Genomic DNA, 22,257 nt, shown 5'->3' on the forward strand with positions numbered 1-22,257 from the left:
AACAAACGACATTGAGTAAATATTCATAAAAAGGGAACCACTTCTGATTTTCATAGCTTTTTAATATGTTGTCATGATCATCATCCTGAGTAGTATAAAGGTATAAAGGTCTATTAAAGGTTTATAGAAAAATTATTTTGCATTTTCATACTAATTTTAAGCTAATCAGAAATGAGTTTCGGTTAAGTCTAGGTTACTTGAGAAGAAAGTCTCGGTCCTTCGCACTTTATTAAATGTAAATAGTGTTGGGGAAATTGCGTACTTTTGTGTAGACTTTTTTCGATAATAAAATGAAATTTTGTGAATATTTACCTAATATTGAACAATCTTAATATTGGCTACACTAGATCTACACATGCACATCTAATTCCTAAATGTGACCCACCAACTTGGCGTATTTATAATTTTCAAGTTACCACTAAATACATCCGTCTGAGTTGTCTCTTAACGTCCATATGTAGCGTTTCGTTCTAAATTGCAGAAACTCCAAGTGGAAATCTCAGTAACAGAAAAGAAGTTCCATTTTATACGATTTCTTTTCCATTGACCTGGCAATGAATAAAATTTCGTATTATAAAGTCGATCTACATTACTAAATGCATTTCTATCACTGACCTAAATCGTAGGTATGTTTTCATGTTACAACGATTTATCAGTATGAAATCGCTAGCGTTTAGCATCGACTGTGTTGCAGAAACGCGAGATCGTGAGACACGATAACATTTACCAAAGCAAATGTTACAGCAATTTACCGTGACGTTTCGTTAGCAATATTAGCTGGAACCTTTTATTAAAATGGCAGCTTGATATGTGACACGCGATTAATTTTAATCGTTATGTTCAATCTTAACAGCGTAGATAATAACGCGTAATTACGTGGATTATTGGAAAGATTATTTAAATTTGTTGTAGAACTTTAAAATCATGTATAGTAAATGGGAAAACTTGCATGGAAAAATGAAGATAAACTATCGAATGACTGGAAAAGTAAAAGAATAATTTCTGTAATATTACGTAATATTGAATAGAATATTTTAAAATTTGATAATAAATTTACTAAAAAAATTTGTTTATCCTTCGAATTTAATTTAACATTTAATCGAAAGTTTCTTTTACTTTTCCTTATTCTAAATTCAATTGAATTGAACAATATCTATAGATAGCTAATTTACAGAAAGCGAAGGATTCATTTACGTAAAATTAAAATTTTACATTTAAACTATAAATTTTTTCATATCTCCTTTCTATTCAATAGATATGAACAAGCTCCTATATCTATTTTATTTATATCCAATTAAAACTTTCAATAAAATATTGCATATATAATTACTTCACGTGTCACAGCACAATTACGATATAATATCTTTTAATGTGTGTAATGTTATGGAGAAATTCGATTTTTCTGGAAAGAAAAATGCGTCAAAATTATTTTTCTATAGCTCTGTTATTTTTTCCTTCTTACTCTATTCTAATATTAAAAATGAAATTTATAGGATATCAACTTGATTATATAGCCAGCTATATAAATGAAAGATAGTTTCAATTATCTAATGATAAATCTCAAATATCTCGAAATAGTATTCTAAATGATTTCTTGTACATCTTGTAGTCTAAATGAATTAGCAGAATAGCTAGAACAAGAATCGAAAAGCAGAATAGATAGAACAAAAGACGACAGAGAGAACTTTTTAAAATGATTAAATTGATTAAAATCGACCTTACGACTAGCCACCAAATGAAAGAACAGAAAATAAATGATTTGATCGATTAGAAGATAATCATATCGCATTAAAACGAAAATATCGAGCAACGTCAATATGTATAATGAAACTTCCTGCTAACGATTGTGGTTGAAGCAAACGTCGTTAAAGCAAGAGCAAACCTTACCATTGTCGTTCTTCGAGCAAAACAGTCCAAGAAACATTTTCTTCATGAGAAAGATACTACTACTCGTGATGATTCACGAATTACTTAGACCTGTTCGATCAGTGAACGGTGTGATATGGGACAAGAAACTACAGGATTTTGTACCGATTTTCAGTATCCCAGCTTTCGCAGCTGTAAACAACGAACTGCTGAGCCAAAGTCGAGGAGAGGAAATATACGATTTCCAAGGAAGAATCGTTAGGTTCTCTTATTACGAGGTAAAAATAATGTTTTCCATTTTCTGAAGGAGTATTATAAAGCTGATAATAATCATAATTGTAAAGTTGAAGCTGCTTTTTGCCTTCTGACACATTTTATATAAATTTCTGCTTTCTGGAAGATTACAAACAACAATCGAATCATGGAGATCAGAAAGGCATTGTCATTTCACTGAATTCTCTTAACAAATTATACAGAATTATACGATAACAGGATCATTATAAATTTTATTTTAATTCAATTCTATTATACCTATTGAAGCATAATTTATACCAAATTTATATCAAACGTCAAAATAACATTTTCATACATATTTATATTTTTATATTATATATTAACATAATATTATATAATATATATTTTATTATGTTAATTTTATTACAGAAATTTTATTTTGATGTTTGCGCTCCTATTTAAGGATGTCTTTAAATGAATGAAGAATTTCTGTTAAGAACTCATAAAATGTTGAACTTGTTCAACCACAGAGTCGATCATTATTCGAATTACTATCATTTATACCATATTTTATGATGTTTCTTTAGGAAAAGAACCTTATCAATAGCATAGGTAATGGAACACGAATCACCGGAATTATAGGCGAGATCTGGAATATTTTGTCCGAATATTTAAATTTCACGTAATGCTAAACTCTCTCTCTCTATTTCTCTTATTTATTAATAAGATTATTTATTATTTTTTAATTCAAACTTTTTAGAATAAAACCGATTCTGACGAACGAGAAGAGTACAGGAGCGTCAGATCCTGATGGCATATTTAGAACTGGTTTATTAAAGTATATTGCAGATAATGAAACAGATGTAATATCGAGGATGGAAGCTCATTCCAAGAGATTGACTATTACCCAGATGACGATGCCTTTATGGAAAGCCGAGTAAGAGTATTTTATAGTAAAAAGAATGATGTTGATGGTAATTATGGATATTATAAACATGAATTATAAAAACAAATTGTACAGATATAAACTTTACTCTCAATCTTTTTTATCCATTAGCAATTCATTGCAAATAAATTCATTTTACTATTTTGAATAAGCATCGAAGAATCATAAAGTATCATCTCATTAAAAAGATAATAAATAAGCCACGCCGTCTGTCCTTTATAGGAAAGTAATTTTAAAATTAATTCAACGATTATGCATATGCTCTCGCTACCTATATATTTTTCAATGTTTTTAGAATATTGATTGTCACAATATCAGCTATTCTGGTCTTATACGAAGTTTCTTGGATTTTTCATTTATTTTTAAACATAATATATATAATCGTAATATCACCCATTAAAGAAAAGCAATAGACATAAAAAGGGTATAAGAAAAATAGTATAAAAAAGAATAATGAAATGATACATTAACGTAATGTTAGCCATTAATAGGTAGAAATATTCTGTTAACCATCAAATGATATTAAAACTTAAAACCAGAAAATCAATAAATATCATGCTTTTTCCGTATAATCTTCAAATATGTACAGTATCATAATTTACTTACAGATATCGGCTATATATTGAACGAGAAGTAAGACACGTACCTACTTGGATGGTGAAATTATTCTCCAAAAGAGTTTGGCAAGCAGTTCTGATAACATACCTTTTATTGAGCATGTGCAGCTATCTTTCTCACAAGGTCGAGACGAAAATCATGCTTAAGAAGTTGCAGACTGGCTTGAACGATCATTTTTTCTATAACTTTGGCATGATCTGTGGACAAAGTAAGAAAAAATACATTAGCGCAAGTTATGGCACATGAAATACAAACTTAATCTGCTTAAAATTCTTCTTTACGAAAATCTTTTTGTGATTACAAACTTTTATTTACACAAGGCACAATTGTTATTACTACCTATACTGTACAATACGCGTTATTAACATAGCAATAACTATTAACAGCTGTAATTAATAATAATTTACATTATCACAATACCAAACCGAAAGAAACGCAAAAAAAGGAAAGTAAAGAAAAGTAAAATTATCTCTTTCGAAACTGAGGTCTTTTTTTAAAAGCTAGATCAATGTACACTTGTGTACAGTTGTGTCTGTGTAAAAATTGAATAGAAAACAATTCATCAATACACAAGCTTTAACTTAACACTTTTTTACCGTCTTAAATCTTTTTTGCATTTATTACTACAGCTTTTTACTAAGCAATTAATTTATTACGAGTAAAAGCTCTAATTTTTTACAGGCTTCTTTCCATCTTCTTCGACCAGAAGCTCAAGGATAATAGAATTATGGTTGGGTTTATTTTCTTGTTTGATCAGAACCGCTTTCAGTGCCCTTTTAATAGGCTATATGACGCAAACTACCTTCACACCTCCTTTCAAAGACATAGAATCTCTTTTGGATAATACTTCGTACAAAATTTTAACTTTAAATGGTTCTATACCAAATATTATTATCGAGGTACGAAAACATAATTTTTCCTGAGTCAAGAACTCATAACAAAAACGATCCTTGCCCATGTTTGTTTTCTTCTAGGAAAACGAAAGAATACGAATTTTTGGCCAATACGTTTTAGTTCTTTTAAACAAAATATTTATCGTATTATATAATTACTGTAAGTTATCTGTAATTAGATCACAGTAGAACTCTATTTAAGTCATTGAGTTGTGCAACTATGACAAGGATTATTTATATAAAATTGTGTAATTTTTATTGAATAAATCAAGGCGTAAGTCATTCATAAGTTTCTGATCATTATACAGGATGTATAATTATTTGAGAAGTTGAAAAATATAACAAGGGCCGTTTTTGTTACAAGTCTCTCAATTCCAACCACTATAAATCATCAGAAATGTAGGAAAATAAGAAAATAAGTGAGTATATATTAAATATCTTCAGGTATCAGGTGTCTTATTTATACATGATTTCATGCAAATTTTGAGAAACATATATCATAAAAATACCATAAACAACTCATGAATCGAGTTTCTATATTAGAAATTGTAATTACAATATAAAATGTAATGTAAAGATGTAGATTATTCTTAGCAGTTTTATTTAAATATGATTATTTTATTACTCGAGTTTAGCGAGGAACATCGCCTACATACAAAAAAGTTCTTGACATGAAACGATATGTTGTTATGAATACAATTGAGGAGATGTATACAAAAATATGTACATCCAATAATCCATACACAATATTCGAAAGTGAAGATTTAAAAAAAGCTAGAGGAATGTACTTCTGTCGATTAAATCCCGTAGGAATTCCTTTATTTTATTCGTGGATAGTTCCCGGAATTTCGAAGACTTTTACACATAGAAGGTCTATTGATATCGGGTAAATATTTTAACTTTACATTAATATTTATATATGTATGTTCTTTATAATATTGTACAAGTTTATTTGGTTCACAAAGAAATAGAATAATTTGACTATTGAATAATTTGAATATTTTTACTATATAGAATGTTGAAATTATATGAAGTTGGCTTTATCAAACTACTGAAACATCGCTGGATAGAGTCAAAGAACGTTGAAAAAGAGTCACTAAATGTGACAGAACCAATTATCTTAGAACAAGTGTATTTAACATTAATGATATTCATCGGTGGCCTTCTAATATCATTCATAATTCTTTTGTTTGAAAATATAATATTTTACTGCAAAATTAAGAAAATATCCTAAGAAAATTGTGAAAATTATTGTAAAAAAATGTAAAAATTAATAAAAATTTAGAGACATATTATTGAAAAGTTTGTAATCTTCATATTTGCATCAAACAATATTTTATTTTAAAAGTATTTTATTCACCAATTAATAACTGCAATTTGTACATGAAATACAATTATTATGGTTTTGCATCAGTATGCTGTTTATCTAAAGTTTCTGGCGGTACCGCTTGAGCAACCGATTCAACAGCGCTATCAGATGATGAAGGTTCTTCCTTTTTCTTTGGCAAGATGTAAGTAGTTGTCGATATTTCGTTCGGTGTTAGCCAATTTGGTATAATTTTTCCGTGTATTCGCCAAGTACCATACACATTAGATATATGTTTCTCAAATACTATATAATCCAAAACATCTTTCCTCACTGTCTCACTACCTAATAACAATCGTCCAAATCGGTCATAAATGCAGAGAAGCTAAAAGATTAATTTTTCATATAATAATCTAAATATTATAAATATCCCATAGATATATACAATATTAAGATCTGCTGTTAAACCTGTTGACTATGAAAACGAATAGTGACTTGTGCAAATAAATTGCTCTTTGAAATCAGACTTGTTACTCTAGCATGTACGATACGTGCTGGCTCCAGAGATTCCAAAAATTTCCAAACAATTGTTTTGTTGTCTACATTATGTATCATTAACTAAAATGAAATGATATCTATCAGTATATTCACACTATTGTATGAAGAAAACAACATTAAATTTAAATATATCGAGACATACAGGATATGCAGTTTCTGTAACATATTGTAGTATTTCATCTTGATCTTTACTGCAAATACAATAAATTTATAACTTAATCTAAACTATCATTAGCATAAATATATGATGTGTGATCAGTTTTGAAGTAATGTATTCCAAATAAATTTCAATAAACATTTCTTACCGACATAAAGCTTCATGTGCTTTTTTATAAACATTTAATAGGTTTTCTCTAAATGTATCAGATGAATAGTTATCCTCATATGTCTTAATCTTCCTAAGGGCCATAAAAGATTTACTCTTTTTTTCTATAAATTCAAACTTTTGTTTCGCACCCTAAACAAGTATTGAATGAAAGTATTTTGAATATATTGTCAATTCAATCTTCTATTTCTATTTCTAATTCAATCTTTATTAATTATATTATGCTATAAATAAATGTATTACATACCGTAGTGTTAATCGGAGAAAATTTTCCATCACCTTCTGGAGCAACGTAACTATCAAATATTGTAGGTGTAGAGCTAATAAAAACTGGTCTTTCAGACCAATTTCTTTGTGGTAGAATTCCAGCTTCTTTCAACTTTGTTCTTACCTTACTGTTATTTTCATCATCATCATCATCAAATGTAGGTAATTTCATTTTAATGACTTTCTTTCCCCTTTCTTTGCGATACTTTGGATTAAAATGTTTCTTTATATTTCTGACTTGTTGAGAACTGTCGTTAGGAACTGGATAATTAATAGGACCTAACATTACTGGTAAATTATTCTAAAAACCAGTAAAATATGTTTACAGTTAAACAATCATTATAAAAAACTGACATTTTAAATTGATAAAATTTGAAATCATTGATAAAGTTTGAAATTACCTGCATATACTTCCCAAAAATGCATATTGCATTTCTGTATCTTTGTATCATCTTTATAAATGTGTCTGAAGGCGTTGTTAAGTTACTTAAACTTCTATTTTTCAAATAAAATTTATTTAATCACTTTTTACGCTTCCATCGAATACTATGTTTAGGTTACGTTAAGACTAATCAAAACAGATTAGTGAAATACACTATTTAGTAACATACGAATACATTTACATTAAGATACTTCCGTTAACTGAAAAAGTATATAATTATAACTAGTTTATAATCTTATATTGTTTAAACAATAAAAATATATGTATTATATAATTGAGAAAGTGTTATCAAATGATGACGTTATAATTAACAAATTCTATTAGTTGCTGCTTTTCGAAAATTCAAAATAATATAAAATAAAAATATGAGTTATATAATAGACGATAAGTTACGGGAAATTATTTCTTAAATATGAAATTTACAAATAAAGTATGGTATAATCATTAAATACATATAGCATTTAATATATCTTTATTCAATATCTATTTAAAATATTCACCTACTACTTACAAAATAAATGCAAATAGGTATATATAGATATATTAATATTTTTACCGAATTATTGGCATTTTTACCTATTTTCTTCTTCACTCTATCATTATGATATTACTTTTACATTGATTTGAAACGTAATGTGATTAATAAAATTTTATATACGTGTTTCTATGACTCGAAAGATCTTGACAACTCCGTGAGAATGATGTCTTGATTTCCGTTTCCTGATAGTTCCAAACTAAAGTATACATATACACGCGAGGAGCGGTAATACGTTTAGTTTTAAAGAGAAACGTATCGAACAAAATCTTTCACAACATTGTTATTGAACAACGACGCCTTATTTTAATTTGCAATACCACGAATACACTGTATTCTGATTTTAAAGCTTTATAATCACTGAATAATTTAATATATTTTTCTTTGAATAAGATAGGTTATGAATTCAAAATTGTACTTTATATTTATAAATGTGTATGATTATAATATTTAAAGAACGATGTTAATTATGATCCATATATATTTCGGAATAATATAAATTATTACAAAATGATAATTATCATATAAATTAAAATTTCTTAAAATTAAATTAAGATATTTTGAAAATACATACGTTGAAAGCAAGAAATAAAAATGGTTAAAGCAAAGAAGAAATCATTATCGGAAGTTTCCCAACAAATACGTAATCAACAAAAGAAGAAATCTTTGAACCCATTTGAAGTGCACGTAAATAAGAACAAACAAAATGTATTGGGTAGAAAGAGCAAGACGGATGAAGGTCTCCCAGGTGTATCACGTGCAAAAGCCATTAAGAAGCGAAAAGAAACGCTTCTTCAAGAGTACAAATTAAAAAATAAAGATAATTTATTTTTAGACAGGCGTATAGGTGAAAAGAATTTATCCCTGAACGAAGAAGATAAAGCTTTGGCTAGATTTGCAGTAGAACGTATGAGAGCTCATAAAAAAAAGAATATTTATAACTTGAATGATGATGAAGTATTAACACATAAGGGTCAGACTTTAGAGGAAATTGAAAAATTTGATGACCCAAAAAGTGATGATGAATATAGCGATGATGAGAGTAGAAATGGTAAACTGGATAACAAGTTTGTTGGTGAAGCTCACTTTGGTGGTGGTATTTTGTCCAAATCAGGATCTGAAAAGTCTAGGAAAGATCTTATAGATGAGCTTATAGCTGAATCAAAAAAACGCAAAGCTGAGAAACAGAAAATACGTGAACAAACTATAGATTTAACAGAAAAACTTGATTCTGAGTGGAGGGATCTCCTTCCAATTGTTTCAGCAACTAATAAGAAAGTTAAAGAAGAAACTACAGAGACAAAGGCTGATGATTACGATATTGCAGTACGTAAGTTGAAATTTGAGGCTAAAGGTACACCATCAGATAGATTAAAGTCTGAAGAAGAGATTGTAAAAGAGGAAAAGGAAAAACTGGAAGCTTTAGAAGCAGACCGGTTGGCAAGAATGAAAGGACTTGTAAATAATACAAGTAATGAGATTAAACACAAATCTGCAGATGATCTTGATGATGGTTTTATGCTAGAAACTATAAATGACCAAATCCCAGCAGATGATGATGGAGAAAATTTAATTGAAGATGTACAAAGAGGTTCAAATAATGAAGAGAATATAAATATTCAGGGAGATAAACAATTAAATACTACTGCAATGAATGACCTTATTAAGAAAGAAAGGAAAATAGAGGAAAAGAATTCTGTCAAAAGGGAATTAGCTGAAAGTTCTAACGATGAAATCTCAGAATCTGAAAGTTCTGAAGAAGATAACTTATCGGATTTGAAAGAGTCAGAATCTTCTAGCGAAGAAGAAAAAGAGTTAAACAAAAGCAATATGATAATTGGTTCAAAAGGGAAATCAAAAACTAGTGTTCTGAAGTTGGATAGTGAAACTAGAGAGCAAGAAATTAGAGATGATCTTTTAAAAATGAAAAATATGGAAAGTGCAAGGAAGGAATTACCTTACACTTATAAAGTGCCAGAAAGTTTTGAAGAGTTACAAGAATATTTGCAAAATTATAATGCTGATTACCAGTCAATTATCGTAGATCGTATAATTAAGTGTAATCATTGGTCACTGAATAATACAAATAAAGAAAAGTTATCAAATTTATTTTTGTTTTTATTACAACATGTAAATGATCATGTTATAGGAAATGATGTTGAAAGTATAGTTAAAGGTTTCCAAATTATGGATAGGTAATATATAACTTTTTAATAAAATTTAGTTACTTGTATTATATCTATATTATATTACACATACTTATTTCAGATTATCTCCTTTTTTATACGATCTTGCTCATCTAAATCCACAGAATGCCAAATCTGTTATACAAGCAATAATCAAAGAAAAGCACAATGAGTTTGAGAAAAATAAGAAGAGACACCCTGACCTAGATACAGTATGTTTAACATATAATTATATTAAAAATATATTTTCGACAGTAATTATAAATATAATTATAAATATCTTTTTTTTTCAGCTTATTTTCTTTAAATTGGTTTCTTTGTTATTTCCAACATCCGATTTCAGACATCCTGTAATTACTCCCTGTGCAATATTTATGTCTGAAATACTATTTAGATGTCGTATTAAAAATAAAATAGATATTTCAAAGGGTCTTTTTATATGTACTCTTATATTAGAGGTAATCGTTACTACTAGTGTTATATTTTTATAATCGAACATATTATGTGGAAATGCAATATCCTATATTAATAATATTTCATTCACATTCACAGTATACAGTATTAAGTAAACGATTTGCTCCATCTGTGTTAAATTTCTTGCGCGGAATAGTTTACATATCCACGCCTACACATTTAATACAAGGAATAAAAATAATACCGCCCTTTAAAACAAACGGAAACTCGAGAAATTTATTAATACTTGATGAAGATCATGCTAAGTTTGATATTAATCCAAGTAGTATTTATATGAAAGCGTCCGATCTGATAGATGGCCCCATAGATGATGATTTCAGAATAAGAGCCTTATTAATAGCTGTAAATTTATTGTGTGAATTTAAAAACCATTTGGAAGAACTGGAAGCTGTGTATTCGATATTTGAACCAATTTTAAAATTACTTAAATCGAATTCTTTTGACAAATATCCACCAAACATGAGGAAACATATTATGCAATTACGAAAAGATTTGGAAAAACTAAAGAATAAAAAATTAGAATACATTATGGTTGAAAAGAAGAAACCAAAACCATTAAGATTATACGAGCCACGAATTGAAGCAGTGTATGTAAAAATTGAATTTGTAATTTCAAATCACGTCGTTTTATAAATTCAAAAATGTTATTAAGTTTCGTATATTCTTTACAGATATGACGGTAAGAAACATAAGACTATGTCCAAGGAGAAAGCTGAAAGAGAAAAATTGTTGCACAAGTATAAAAAAGAAATGAAAGGTGCTATGCGTGAAATACGAAGAGACAGAGCTTTCTTAACAAAGCTACAAATAAAACAACAGATTAAGAGCGATGAAGAACGTAAACGCAAGGTGAAAGAAATCTTCGGCGAAGCTTCAGTGCAACAGAGTGAATTAAAGAAATTAAAACGGAAGAAATAATAGTAATAGAATAAACCGCACATTCTGGAGTCTGTATATATTATCTTTCTTAGACAATATTGATATTTTGAATGATTTTGTGCAAATCGCTATATTAGCGTTTTTTTTAAGATTATTATATATTATATTAAGATTATAATTTCATTAATTGTAATAAATGTAAATAAGCATTTTCATAAGAAAATCTTTTAATCTATTTCGTTTGTCAAAACAATACTGTAATTGTATGATACAGAGGTAATTCCTTATGGAAAAAAATTAACAGGAAACAAAATAAAATTCTCTCGTCCGAGAAAATAAATAAAAAGTGTGATATAAAATTTGACAATTAGTTTTTCCGCTTAATTTTCAAGAAAATAGAATTTAAACGCGTTTAACACTAGAACTACCGACATTTAAGACGTAGCTATCTCTACTAAAACCAGTCAAAATGACTAGTCTTTAAAAAATACGTAATACTAGAATATTTTTATATTTATTTATTTATTATTATCTTACAAAAGGAACTCCATGTTCTGAGATCTTAAAAAATATATAATAACAACTATAATAATAACAATACGTACAATAATGAAGAATATTTAGTACCAAAATCTTTGGTAACAAGAATATTAAGATAAATTTCCATTGGTAAATATAATATATAATAGAAGTATAATATAATAATATAATAATAAGCGTAATAAGCGTAGTATAATAAATAAAATACAAATATAACTTAAATTATTAGATACAAAAGTTATCATTCGTCACATTTCTTACAAACGTAAAGTTTCTTCTGCGTGCATTTTCCGCATACATATTTTTTACGAAGATTGCAAATGGTGGTGGTTTTATTATTATTACAGTACTCTATCTGACACCATTTGCATGAATAAGGTGAGTTCTTTGACGTACTTTGGATCTCAGATGCTCTTTGTTCTATCCGTGATTTTTCATTGTCAGCGACGAGTTTTTCTGCTAATTGAAACATAAAATCTTTTCTGGATATATGCTCACCTGTGGTTTCTTTATATAAAATCCAGGCATTTATGCCAGCCAAATCTAAAATATTAAAAAATACTTGAAGTGGCCATCTTTTTGATCCCAACTTCACGCTATATTTTGTTGTCATTTGGCGTGCTATATTTACCCCAAATTTTGTTTTATTATAAAATTCGACCGTTTCAGGTAAGTCCTTTTCGCTTTTTCCTAAATAAGGAAATCCATTTACAACATACTTTGTTTGAACATCAGATGCCAGCCAAAATTTAATTCCGAATTTGTCGAGTTTATTCCGTAAATATTGCGTAAACCTGCATCTGACTTTGGTTGGGAAAGTTGCTTGTCTATTGTAATGTTTGCACCGGGTTTATAGCAATTCTGGCTGTTTTCAATAAACTTATCCCATACGGTTGATATTAGTGCAAATTTGTAATTTTTCAAACGTTGACTTCTATCATCTTTTTTGTCAAATCGAATAAATTTCAATATTTCAACAAACTCATTTCGACTCATTGTGCTGGAAAAGAAGCTTGGTCCCCATTTTGTATTCCACAAATATGAAAGTTTCAAATTTTTCACTATATATGCTTCCCTTGCGTACTATATTCCAAGGAATGCTTTTAATTTTGTTTCTGTAAGGATCCATTTTTTACCCAAAACTCGAGAAGCTTCTGATTCGGTGCAAGATATTATATGTTGCAACATATGGCTGTCAATTAATAGGGAAAATGCGCTAATTACTTTATCTTTCGATATTTCTTTTTGCATATCCTGTGGAGCCGGATGCGTCTTTGAATATAGTGTGTAATCTCCCAGAACCTGACCCTTGAATTCTTTCACACTTGGTTCCGTCTACGGCAATTCTATTTGGACTAGCTTGTACACTTCCAGTTTCACTTTCAGAACTTGAAAGCACCCGAGCACGTCTTCTTTTGCGTACATTGAAAATGTTCTCTGGATTACTTTCTGAGGACTCATTTTCTTTGTCATTAATGTCACTGTTACTGTTATCACTACAAATTTCAATTTCTTTTTCCCCTGGTTCACTTCCTTCATACTCAGAGAATTCACTATCCTCGATATCAGAGCATTCCATTGGTATCCTTTTCAGTTTTTGCAACAATTCGGATGCTTCCAATTTTTTACTCATTTTCAAGGCTTGTAAAATATTGCTTTATAAAACGAGAAATCAGATCTTATTCCAACGACTGTGCTCTACAGAATGACCAGTCAATTTGACTAATACTGGTATAAATAGCCATGATACAAAATTACTTTTATTTTAAATGAATAAAACAAAATTAAAGTTTATTATATTATTCCTTTAGCTATCCCTGCAAAGGTCATTACATCATTGCGGAGAAAAAATATAACATGAAGTAAAAATTTTTAAATAAATTTGTTATACTAGTCATTTTGACTGGTGTGGTAGTTCTAGTGTTAATTAAGAATTGTCTTAGTGTACACATATGATAAATTTGCAAATTTATATTTTTCGGAAACAAACCGTCTTGTGAATAAATTTTATTCTATATTTCCGACTTATTTTCACATGTAGAAGAGTAATCTGATTATTTACTTCTACCTAGTCTGGAATTAGTAATGTTCAAAAAAACTTTATATATGTGTTTCTATGACTCGAAAGATCTTGACAATTCCGTGAGAATGATGTCTTGATTTCTGATTCCTGATAGTTCGAAACTGAAATATACATATACACGTGATTAGCGGTAACACGTTTAATTCTAAAGAGAAACTTATCGAACAAAATCTTTGACAACATTATTATTGAATAACGACGCCTTATTTTAATTTGCAATACCACGAACACACTGTATTCTGATTTTAAAGCTTTATGATCACTGAATAATTTAATATATCTTTCTTTGAATAAGATAGGTTATGAATTCAAAATTGTACTTTATATTTATAAATGTATATGATTATAATATTTAAAGAAATACGCTTTATTTAAAGAACGATGTTAATTATGATCCATATATATTTATATAATATAAGTGTTACGTCCTGTGACCTAAACGTATGTTCTAATCCATCCTTCAGCCAAGAGGCTTAACAGCTGTTTTAACATTTGCTCGGACGCACAATATTTCATATAATCCCAAGGGCTATGGACAAATGGACAAATCACTATAGTCCATTCTTACTCATACATCTTTTGATCGATACAACAATTTCTATCTATCCTAAGATCTACTATCCTAATCCTAAGATACTGCTTGTAGAATTATTTTGCATTATTTACTAAAACGATCGAGACCAAGTCGAATAATCGTTGTTGCATCGGGACTGTATTACTTAGCGAGGTTAAATTTAAATAATGTAAATCCAATGAACCCTTGCCTGGCTATTTATACTATGTTTCCAAATATGCAAACATCGTTTCTACACTAGAATTAGCACTACGTTTTGAAGGTTTTGGCATGACAACCAATTGTTTTCATCCTGATATAATAAGCATTGGAATCTGAAAAAGTGTTCCGCCTGCACTTCTTGGGGATTACATTTTTTGCTGAACACGTTTTCCAAAACAGCCGAACAGGTCGCGATAACAACGATACATCTTGCAGTGTCCAATGGAGTTAGTGGGATTTCTGACAAATATTTTTCGCATTGTTGTGTAAGAAAAACTTGCCATAATTTTTTATTTACAAATAGCATTTCTTAAATAACGATGATATCGTTTACTGCTACATATCATTAATTTTAGAAAACCGAACTTCCTCACTGGTTAAAGAATCCATCTCAAGGTAAAAAGTTTTAGGACTCAGCGAAACCATGGTGAAACTCCAACCATCAGATCTAAAAATATAAAAGTTCACATAAACATATTTTATTAATCTATGTACTTAAAAGCCGCAAATTTTCTATAATTAAAAGGCTTCTAATTCGTTAAACTTTTTGTACGAATGATTTATATTCAATTATCCCGCAAAGTAACAATTGACAAATAGTAATACATTTCTCATGTTTTATTTATATATTCTAATTTCATCAAAGAAAAAAAAGGATCACCGCACCTTATTGTACTTGTAATTTGCACTAAAAATATCCACTAATATTTACAATTCTTTGAAAATATTAATAAATACTTACTTATGGGTTTAATGTTTCACTGTACTTCGGACTGATGGTTCAGGAAACAATCTTTCCCATTCTCGCATTCTTTCAGGGAAGAACTCCGTTTTGATCGATGGATGAAGATTCAACTCTAAGAAATTGTTTTGCTCGGGTACAAATTTGTCCCACCTTACATTCCTCAGTTGACTATCGTGTTTAGGAATAGGTTCGCCATTTATAACGAAATTCGACCATATGCTAGTAGAAATTTCCACCATAGGAATCTCTGGTGCGTCGCTGTTGAAGTATGGGAAATGGCTCTTTATGAAGAAAAGATACTGCAGATCGTCATGATGACATACACCTGAGAGACACGTAAAACGTTTAAAATATGCTCCTCATTGAGTTTCCAGACAAATGAAGAGTAGACAGTTTTACCATACGGTGTAGTGGCGTTCAACATATAAAAGCTGTATCGTCCTTGGAACGAAAATTTATAAAAGTATACCGGCAATTTCGAATACGTAGCGAATAACTTGATTGCTCGGTACATAGGGAATGTAATTATAGAATCACAATATATCTGAAAAGGATTTGATATTTTTTTATGATTTCAATGGAAGACAAATTACAATTAGAGCACGAAGAGAATTTGATACGTACATCACCGAGCTCCTTGCTGTTAGCCGAGTTAATTGGCTGATCGTTGAAATAGAATTTCCGTAATTCCCTACTAATGTAATTCGATCGCGACGTGTTACGTTCGTACATAAATATGATCGGAGCCAGAGTATTCCAATTATCGTTCAACTCAGGGTACACAGAATTACCTTCTTGTGTTGCATTTTCATAATCTGTGCAATTTAATGAAACAATTGGATATGCTCAATTTTCATATTTTTATAATACGTTTATACAGATTATCTTAATTCGAATACTCACACGCAACTATACCGGCAAATTCGTCTTCCGTAACTCCCATCATTAAAGGAACTTGATAGAATCTTCCTTGCTTTATTGCGTCGTACGGCTGTTCAGACAGGAACCTCTCGACACCAGGAACTTCCGGTTCCACAGCGGGTGTCCACAACAAAATGGGAGTTGCGTACCAATCCTGTTAAAAAAATAACATAATTGATATTTACACTTGCCAAGACTTTTATACAGCAGGTTTATATTGTTATATAGAACGTACGAATAAGGAGCCCAACGTGACTATGAAGTTTTCTACAGGCTTCGACCGTAAGCAATCTACCATAGCGCTGGTCGAGTCAGTGGAACAATTCAATAGTCGTGCCTGCTTCTGAACCAGTTGGATTTGTCCATGTTGCGATATTCCCGAATAGACCTCTAGTCCTATAGCCGAAGAACTCATCGTGATAGCTCTGTGAAAAAGATTGCGAGACATTGGAGACACCAAATGCAACATAATACTGAAACTTCCTGCGCTATAACCGCATAGAGTGACGGAGTGTGGATTGCCACCAAAGGCAGCTATGTTTCTTTGAACCCAACGGAAAGCTGCGACTTGGTCCTTTAGACCCATGTTACCTGGTGCTGCACTGTCACCGGTACTCAAGAAACCTGAAATAAGTTCAATTTATGTTTTGAAGTAAGTTTTAATCCAAATGATAGAAGTGGATCGACTCATCATATTATAATTGAGGAGCTTCCTACTTTTAAAAAATCCTAATCCTAAGAAAATTACTAGATAATTTCTAGAAAAATGATTTAAAAATAAATTGGCGAATCGAGTAAATTGATAACTTTTGCAGGAAGCTCCTTAATTACTTCCTTGGTTTATTTCAAATTACCTAACGCTCCAAGGCGATAATTTATTGTAACCAAAACAATATCTTTATCCAACAGATACTGTGGTCCAAAGTTTATACTTTGTCCTGAGAAACTGTAAAAGCCTCCTGGATGTATGAAGATCATTACCGGTCTCGATACGTTCTCGCTTTTACACGGTAGCTAGAATTGCAAATGGACTCTTAATGCAAAGATTCTAAAATCATTTAATTATGCACGCTAATTTGGTATAATTCACTACCTACTTTGGTAGTATACACATTTAAACGTAGACAATCTTCCGATACTAGTGTGCCATTAGATTGAGGACAACTGGGTCCTTCTTCGGTTGCGTCGAAAACGTTTTGCCAATCTTTCGCTGGGATTGGAGGCTATACAGTAATTCAAAAACACGAAATAAGAAATATAACGCACTTATCATAACAGTTTTATCTACTATGTAATTAACGAAAGTTATCAACTATATAGTTAACAATTACACAATTTGTGCTTAATCTTTTAGGATGTGCGAAATTGGCAACTTTACTACTGTATATTGTATTGTGAAAATGAGATAATTTGTAGGGCGGCTTGTTAAAAATGATTCAATGGCATAATATCGCGAATGCGCTAAAATAAGGAAGCTTGTTAAAACATTCTTCGAGTAATTGTACGTGACATTAATGAAAATGCCTAGTCTCGATTTCCATGTCTTACATTTTGCAAACAATACTTTTAGAAACTGTTTCTACGCTCTTTATACAAGGATAACGCATAAATTGACACTGATGTAAAATAACAACCAGTTAAAGGATTTTTTACCTGGAAACGTTGGGATCCAACAGGTGGTTCGCCATATCTTATACCACGGAACGAATAAATTTCTCTTCCGAGTCTAGAAGTCAAAATAGACCCACGAATTTTCCCAATTGGAGCAGTGACCAAAGGTTGTTCCGCGGTCGACTGTTGAGCGATAGCGAGGCCAGTGATACAAAGAAGAAATACCGGAATGCCTCTCATCTTAGGACTCGCAGCTTACTGTTTTGCTTGTCGGAACTTTCTTCTCTTTGGACGAAGAAGCAAGTTGATAAGATCAAATCAATTCGGTCAGCCGATTTCAACGGTGTTCGTGCAAGCACTGTAGAATCAGCTGACGAATGCGCACATTTTATGCGACAGCTTTGAGGAAAGTGAGTGGGGAAACCCAGTTTCCTTTCTGAGCAATATAATCTTCAATAAACTTCCACACAGTGACACCTTTTATTAGTCAATCAAGCCAACCATAATATTTCTCGATTAACATATTGTATTTATGAATATTTTTATCTTTTAATTGCATGCATTTTTATTATAGTAATCGCTATATTATGTAAATGTCGGACTGTCTCTCTAATAATAAATATATCGTTGCAAAAAATCAGTGTTACAAATGTTGTGAACTCAACACTCATAGCATGAAAAATCAAACAGACGATAGCGAATACGCCTCGACAAACAAATAGTTATGTTCAGATTATCGCAACAGGGTTTCACGATTCGTATCTTCCAAATTATCAAAAGGAAAGGAAAAAAAAATACTCGGCTGTTAATGAAAATTTGAAGTTCACATAAACGTATATTTTTGACCTATGTATCTAAAAGCTGCGAATTTTCTGTCATTAAAACGCTTTGAATTCGTTAAACCTTCTGTACGAATAATTTGTATTAAATTATATACAGCAATGCTATTAAGAAATAATAAGATATTTCTCATATTTCATTTACACATTCTAATTTGATTGAGAAAAATAATAATAGCCATTGATTTTACACTCGCGTAATGTTCATCGCATTTGAGATTTAGGGTGCAGGGAACAATCTTTCCCATTCTCGCATTCTTTCAGGAAAGAACTCAGTTTTGATCGATGGATGAAGATTCAGCTCAAGGAAATTGCTATGCTCGGGTACCAATCTACCCCATCTTACATTCCTGAGTTGACCATCGTGCTTACGGATCGGTTCGCCATTTATAACAAAGTTCGACCATATGCTGGTAGAAATTTCCACCATAGGGATCTCTGGTGCGTCGCTGTTGAAGTATGGGAAACGGCTCTTTATGAAGAAGAGATACTGCAGATCGTCATGATGACATACACCTGAGAGACACGTAAAACGTTTAAAATATGGTCCTCGTTGAGTTTCCAGACAAATGAAGAGTAAACAGTTTTACCATATGGTGTAGTGGCGTTCAACATATAAAAGCTGTATCGTCCTTGGAACGAAAATTTATAAAAGTATACCGGCAATTTCGAATACGTAGCGAATAACTTGATTGCCCGGTACATAGGAAATTTAGTTATAGCATCACCATATATCTGAAAAAGATTTGATATTTTTTTATGATTTCAATGGCAAACAAATTACAATTAGAGCACGAAGAGAATTTGATACGTACATCACCGAGCTTTCTGTAGCTAGCCGAGCTAAGAGGCTGATCGTTGAAATAGAATTTCCGTAAATCCCTACTAATGTAATTCGATCGCGACGTATTACGTTCGTACATAAATATGATCGGAGCCAGAGTATTCCAATTATCGTTCAACTCAGGGTACAGAGAATTACCTCTTAATGTGGCATTTTCATACACTGCGCAATTCAATAAAACAATTGGATATACTCAATTTTCATATCTTTATAATGTATTTATACAATATATTTTAATTCGAATACTCACAAGCAGCTATACCGCCAAATTCGTCTTCCGTAACTCCCATCATTAAAGGAACTTGATAGAATCTTCCTTGCTTTATCGCGTCGTACGGCTGTTCAGACAGGAACCTTTCGACACCAGGAACTGCCGGTTCCACAGCTGGTGACCAGAGCACAATGGGATTTCCACGCCAATCCTGTCAAAAATATAATATCACTAATGTTCCTAGTTGTCCAGATTTTTACATGCTGGGTCTATATTGTTATATCAAACGCACATATAAGTCGCGTAATGTGTCTGTAAAGTTTTCTGTAGGTTTTGAGCGGAAACAGCGCACCATAGCACTGGTCGAATCAGTAGGGCAATCCAATAATCGTGCCTGTCTTTGAGCTAGCTGCATTTGTCCATGTTGCGATATTCCGGAATAAACGTTTAGTTTTATAGCCGAAGAACTCATCGCGATAGCTCTGTGAAAAAGATTGCGTGACATTGGAGACACCAAATGCAACATAATACTGAAACTTCCTGCGCTATAACCGCATAGAGTGACGGAGTTTGGATTGCCACCAAAAGCAGCTATGTTTCTTTGAACCCAATGGAAAGCTGCGACTTGGTCCTTTAGACCCATGTTACCTGGTGCTGCACTGTCACCAGTATTCAAGAAACCTGAAATAATTCGAATTTGTTTTAGCAAATTCCTAACGCGAGTAAATTAACTTTGTACGTTCTAATTGTGGAGCTTTTTTGAAAACAAAGTCTGTAAGACGAAGTGGGCTATATCAAATTGTAAAGGAAATTCGGTTTGTATTAATAATTATTTCTTTTTATATTTACGAAATAAATAACAATTTCGTAATAATTTAATTATTCTTTAATTTCAAATCCTTTCAGAAAGCTCCCGCAATTACTTCTCTGATTTATGTCAAGTTACCTAACGTCCCGAGACGATAATTAATTGTAACCAAAACGATATCTTTATCCAACAGATACTGTGGCCCGAAGTTTATACTTTGTCCTGAGAAACCGTTAAAGCCACCTGGATGTATGAAGATCATTACTGGTCTCGATACATCTTCGTTTCTACAGGGTAGCTAGAATTGGAAATGTATGCTTCTTGCAAAAGTTCTAAAATTGTTTAACTGCGCATGATATATTTATATGCGTGATATGTGGTGCCTACTTTGGTGGTGTACACGTTTAGACGTAGACAATCTTCTGATTGTTGTATGCCATTAGCATGGGGACAACTGGGTCCTTCTTCGGTTGCGTCGAAAACGTTTTGCCAATCTTTCGCTGGGATTGGAGGCTATACAGTAATTTAAAAACATGAAATAGAAAATGTAACGCGCATATGATAATAATTTCATCAACTATGCAATTAACGAAAGGAGTATTATGCAATTTATTGTTAATCTCTTAAGATGTGCGAAATTGATAGCTTTACTTCTGCGAATTGTACCGTGAAAATGGGATAATTTATATGCGGGCTAGTTAAAAATGATTCAATGGCATAATATCGCGAATGCGCTAAAATAAGGAAGCTTGTTAAAACATTCTTCGAGTAATTGTGCGTGATATTAATGAAAATACCTAGTCTCGATTTCCATGTCTTACATTTTGCAAACTATACTTTTAGAAACTGTTTCTACGCTCTTTATACAAGGATAACGCATAAATTGACACTGATGTAAAATAACAACCAGTTAAAGGATTTTTTACCTGGAAACGTTGGGATCCAACAGGTGGTTCGCCATATCTTATACCACGGAACGAATAAATTTCTCTTCCGAGTCTAGAGGTCAAAATAGACCCACGAATTTTCCCAATTGGAGCAGTGACCAACGGTTGTTCAGTGATCGACTGTTGAGCGACAGCGAGGCTGGTGACACAAACAAGAAATACCAGAACGCCTCTCATCTTAGAACTCGCAGCTTACTGTTTTGCTTGTTGGAACTTTCTTCTCTTTGGACGAAGAAGCAGATTGATGAAAACAAATCAATTAGCCGACATAGACCGTGCTCGTACAAGCACTGGAATAACCAAGTAGGCAAAAGCGATCAATTTATACGAGAGCAACGAGGTAAATAAGTGGGGAATTCCAAATGCCTTCCTGTGAAATATCATCTTTTGTAAACGCCCACACA

General features: G+C 31.3%; 4 protein-coding genes and 1 long non-coding RNA gene across 8 annotated transcripts; 2 read left to right on the forward strand and 3 right to left on the reverse strand.

Moving 5' to 3' along the window:
- Positions 1-554: 554 nt before the first annotated feature.
- LOC126873757 (uncharacterized) lies at positions 555-5,793 on the forward strand. The gene is made up of 7 exons (XM_050634964.1): positions 555-2,144; positions 2,688-2,782; positions 2,861-3,037; positions 3,655-3,872; positions 4,346-4,563; positions 5,193-5,443; positions 5,572-5,793. Exons 1-7 carry the CDS (start codon positions 1,932-1,934, stop codon positions 5,789-5,791), a joined length of 1,392 nt encoding a protein of 463 aa, XP_050490921.1. The 5' UTR covers positions 555-1,931; the 3' UTR covers positions 5,792-5,793.
- Positions 5,794-5,891: 98 nt separating this feature from the next.
- Positions 5,892-8,178, reverse strand: LOC126873741 (probable 39S ribosomal protein L45, mitochondrial). 2 transcript variants are annotated; one of them, XM_050634939.1, is made up of 7 exons: positions 8,032-8,178; positions 7,415-7,655; positions 6,994-7,314; positions 6,727-6,878; positions 6,564-6,612; positions 6,332-6,481; positions 5,892-6,248 (listed from the first exon to the last, which is right to left on the reverse strand). In XM_050634939.1, the coding sequence occupies exons 2-7, from the start codon at positions 7,463-7,465 to the stop codon at positions 5,955-5,957; spliced, it is 1,017 nt and encodes a 338-aa protein (XP_050490896.1). In that variant the 5' UTR covers positions 7,466-7,655; positions 8,032-8,178; the 3' UTR covers positions 5,892-5,954. The 2 variants fall into 2 exon arrangements, with proteins under 2 accessions (XP_050490896.1, XP_050490895.1); XM_050634938.1 differs by having other exon boundaries at positions 7,967-8,115.
- Positions 8,179-8,577: 399 nt separating this feature from the next.
- LOC126873705 (nucleolar protein 14 homolog) lies at positions 8,578-11,752 on the forward strand. Its single transcript, XM_050634851.1, has 5 exons — positions 8,578-10,185; positions 10,259-10,388; positions 10,470-10,634; positions 10,729-11,237; positions 11,322-11,752. Exons 1-5 carry the CDS (start codon positions 8,585-8,587, stop codon positions 11,566-11,568), a joined length of 2,652 nt encoding a protein of 883 aa, XP_050490808.1. The 5' UTR covers positions 8,578-8,584; the 3' UTR covers positions 11,569-11,752.
- LOC126873770 (uncharacterized) lies at positions 11,477-14,445 on the reverse strand. Its single transcript, XR_007692532.1, has 2 exons — positions 12,701-14,445; positions 11,477-12,612 (listed from the first exon to the last, which is right to left on the reverse strand). It is a non-coding gene; the product is annotated as an uncharacterized LOC126873770 (long non-coding RNA).
- A 741-nt stretch (positions 14,446-15,186) lies between these two features.
- On the reverse strand, positions 15,187-22,159 carry LOC126873721 (esterase FE4-like). 3 transcript variants are annotated; one of them, XM_050634897.1, is made up of 9 exons: positions 21,833-22,147; positions 17,691-17,816; positions 17,448-17,607; positions 16,829-17,217; positions 16,576-16,747; positions 16,297-16,487; positions 16,072-16,216; positions 15,670-15,997; positions 15,187-15,375 (listed from the first exon to the last, which is right to left on the reverse strand). In XM_050634897.1, the coding sequence occupies exons 1-8, from the start codon at positions 22,028-22,030 to the stop codon at positions 15,678-15,680; spliced, it is 1,701 nt and encodes a 566-aa protein (XP_050490854.1). In that variant the 5' UTR covers positions 22,031-22,147; the 3' UTR covers positions 15,187-15,375; positions 15,670-15,677. The 3 variants fall into 3 exon arrangements, with proteins under 3 accessions (XP_050490854.1, XP_050490852.1, XP_050490855.1); XM_050634895.1 differs by lacking the exon at positions 21,833-22,147 and adding an exon at positions 18,247-18,580; XM_050634898.1 differs by lacking the exons at positions 15,187-15,375; positions 15,670-15,997; positions 16,072-16,216; ... (3 more) ...; positions 17,448-17,607; positions 17,691-17,816 and adding exons at positions 18,661-19,559; positions 19,634-19,778; positions 19,859-20,049; ... (2 more) ...; positions 21,045-21,204; positions 21,294-21,419 and having other exon boundaries at positions 21,833-22,159.
- Between the last annotated feature and the right edge of the window lie 98 nt (positions 22,160-22,257).

Source organism: Bombus huntii, chromosome 15, assembly GCF_024542735.1.
Source record: "Bombus huntii isolate Logan2020A chromosome 15, iyBomHunt1.1, whole genome shotgun sequence".
Classification (NCBI taxonomy): Eukaryota; Metazoa; Arthropoda; class Insecta; order Hymenoptera; family Apidae; genus Bombus; species Bombus huntii.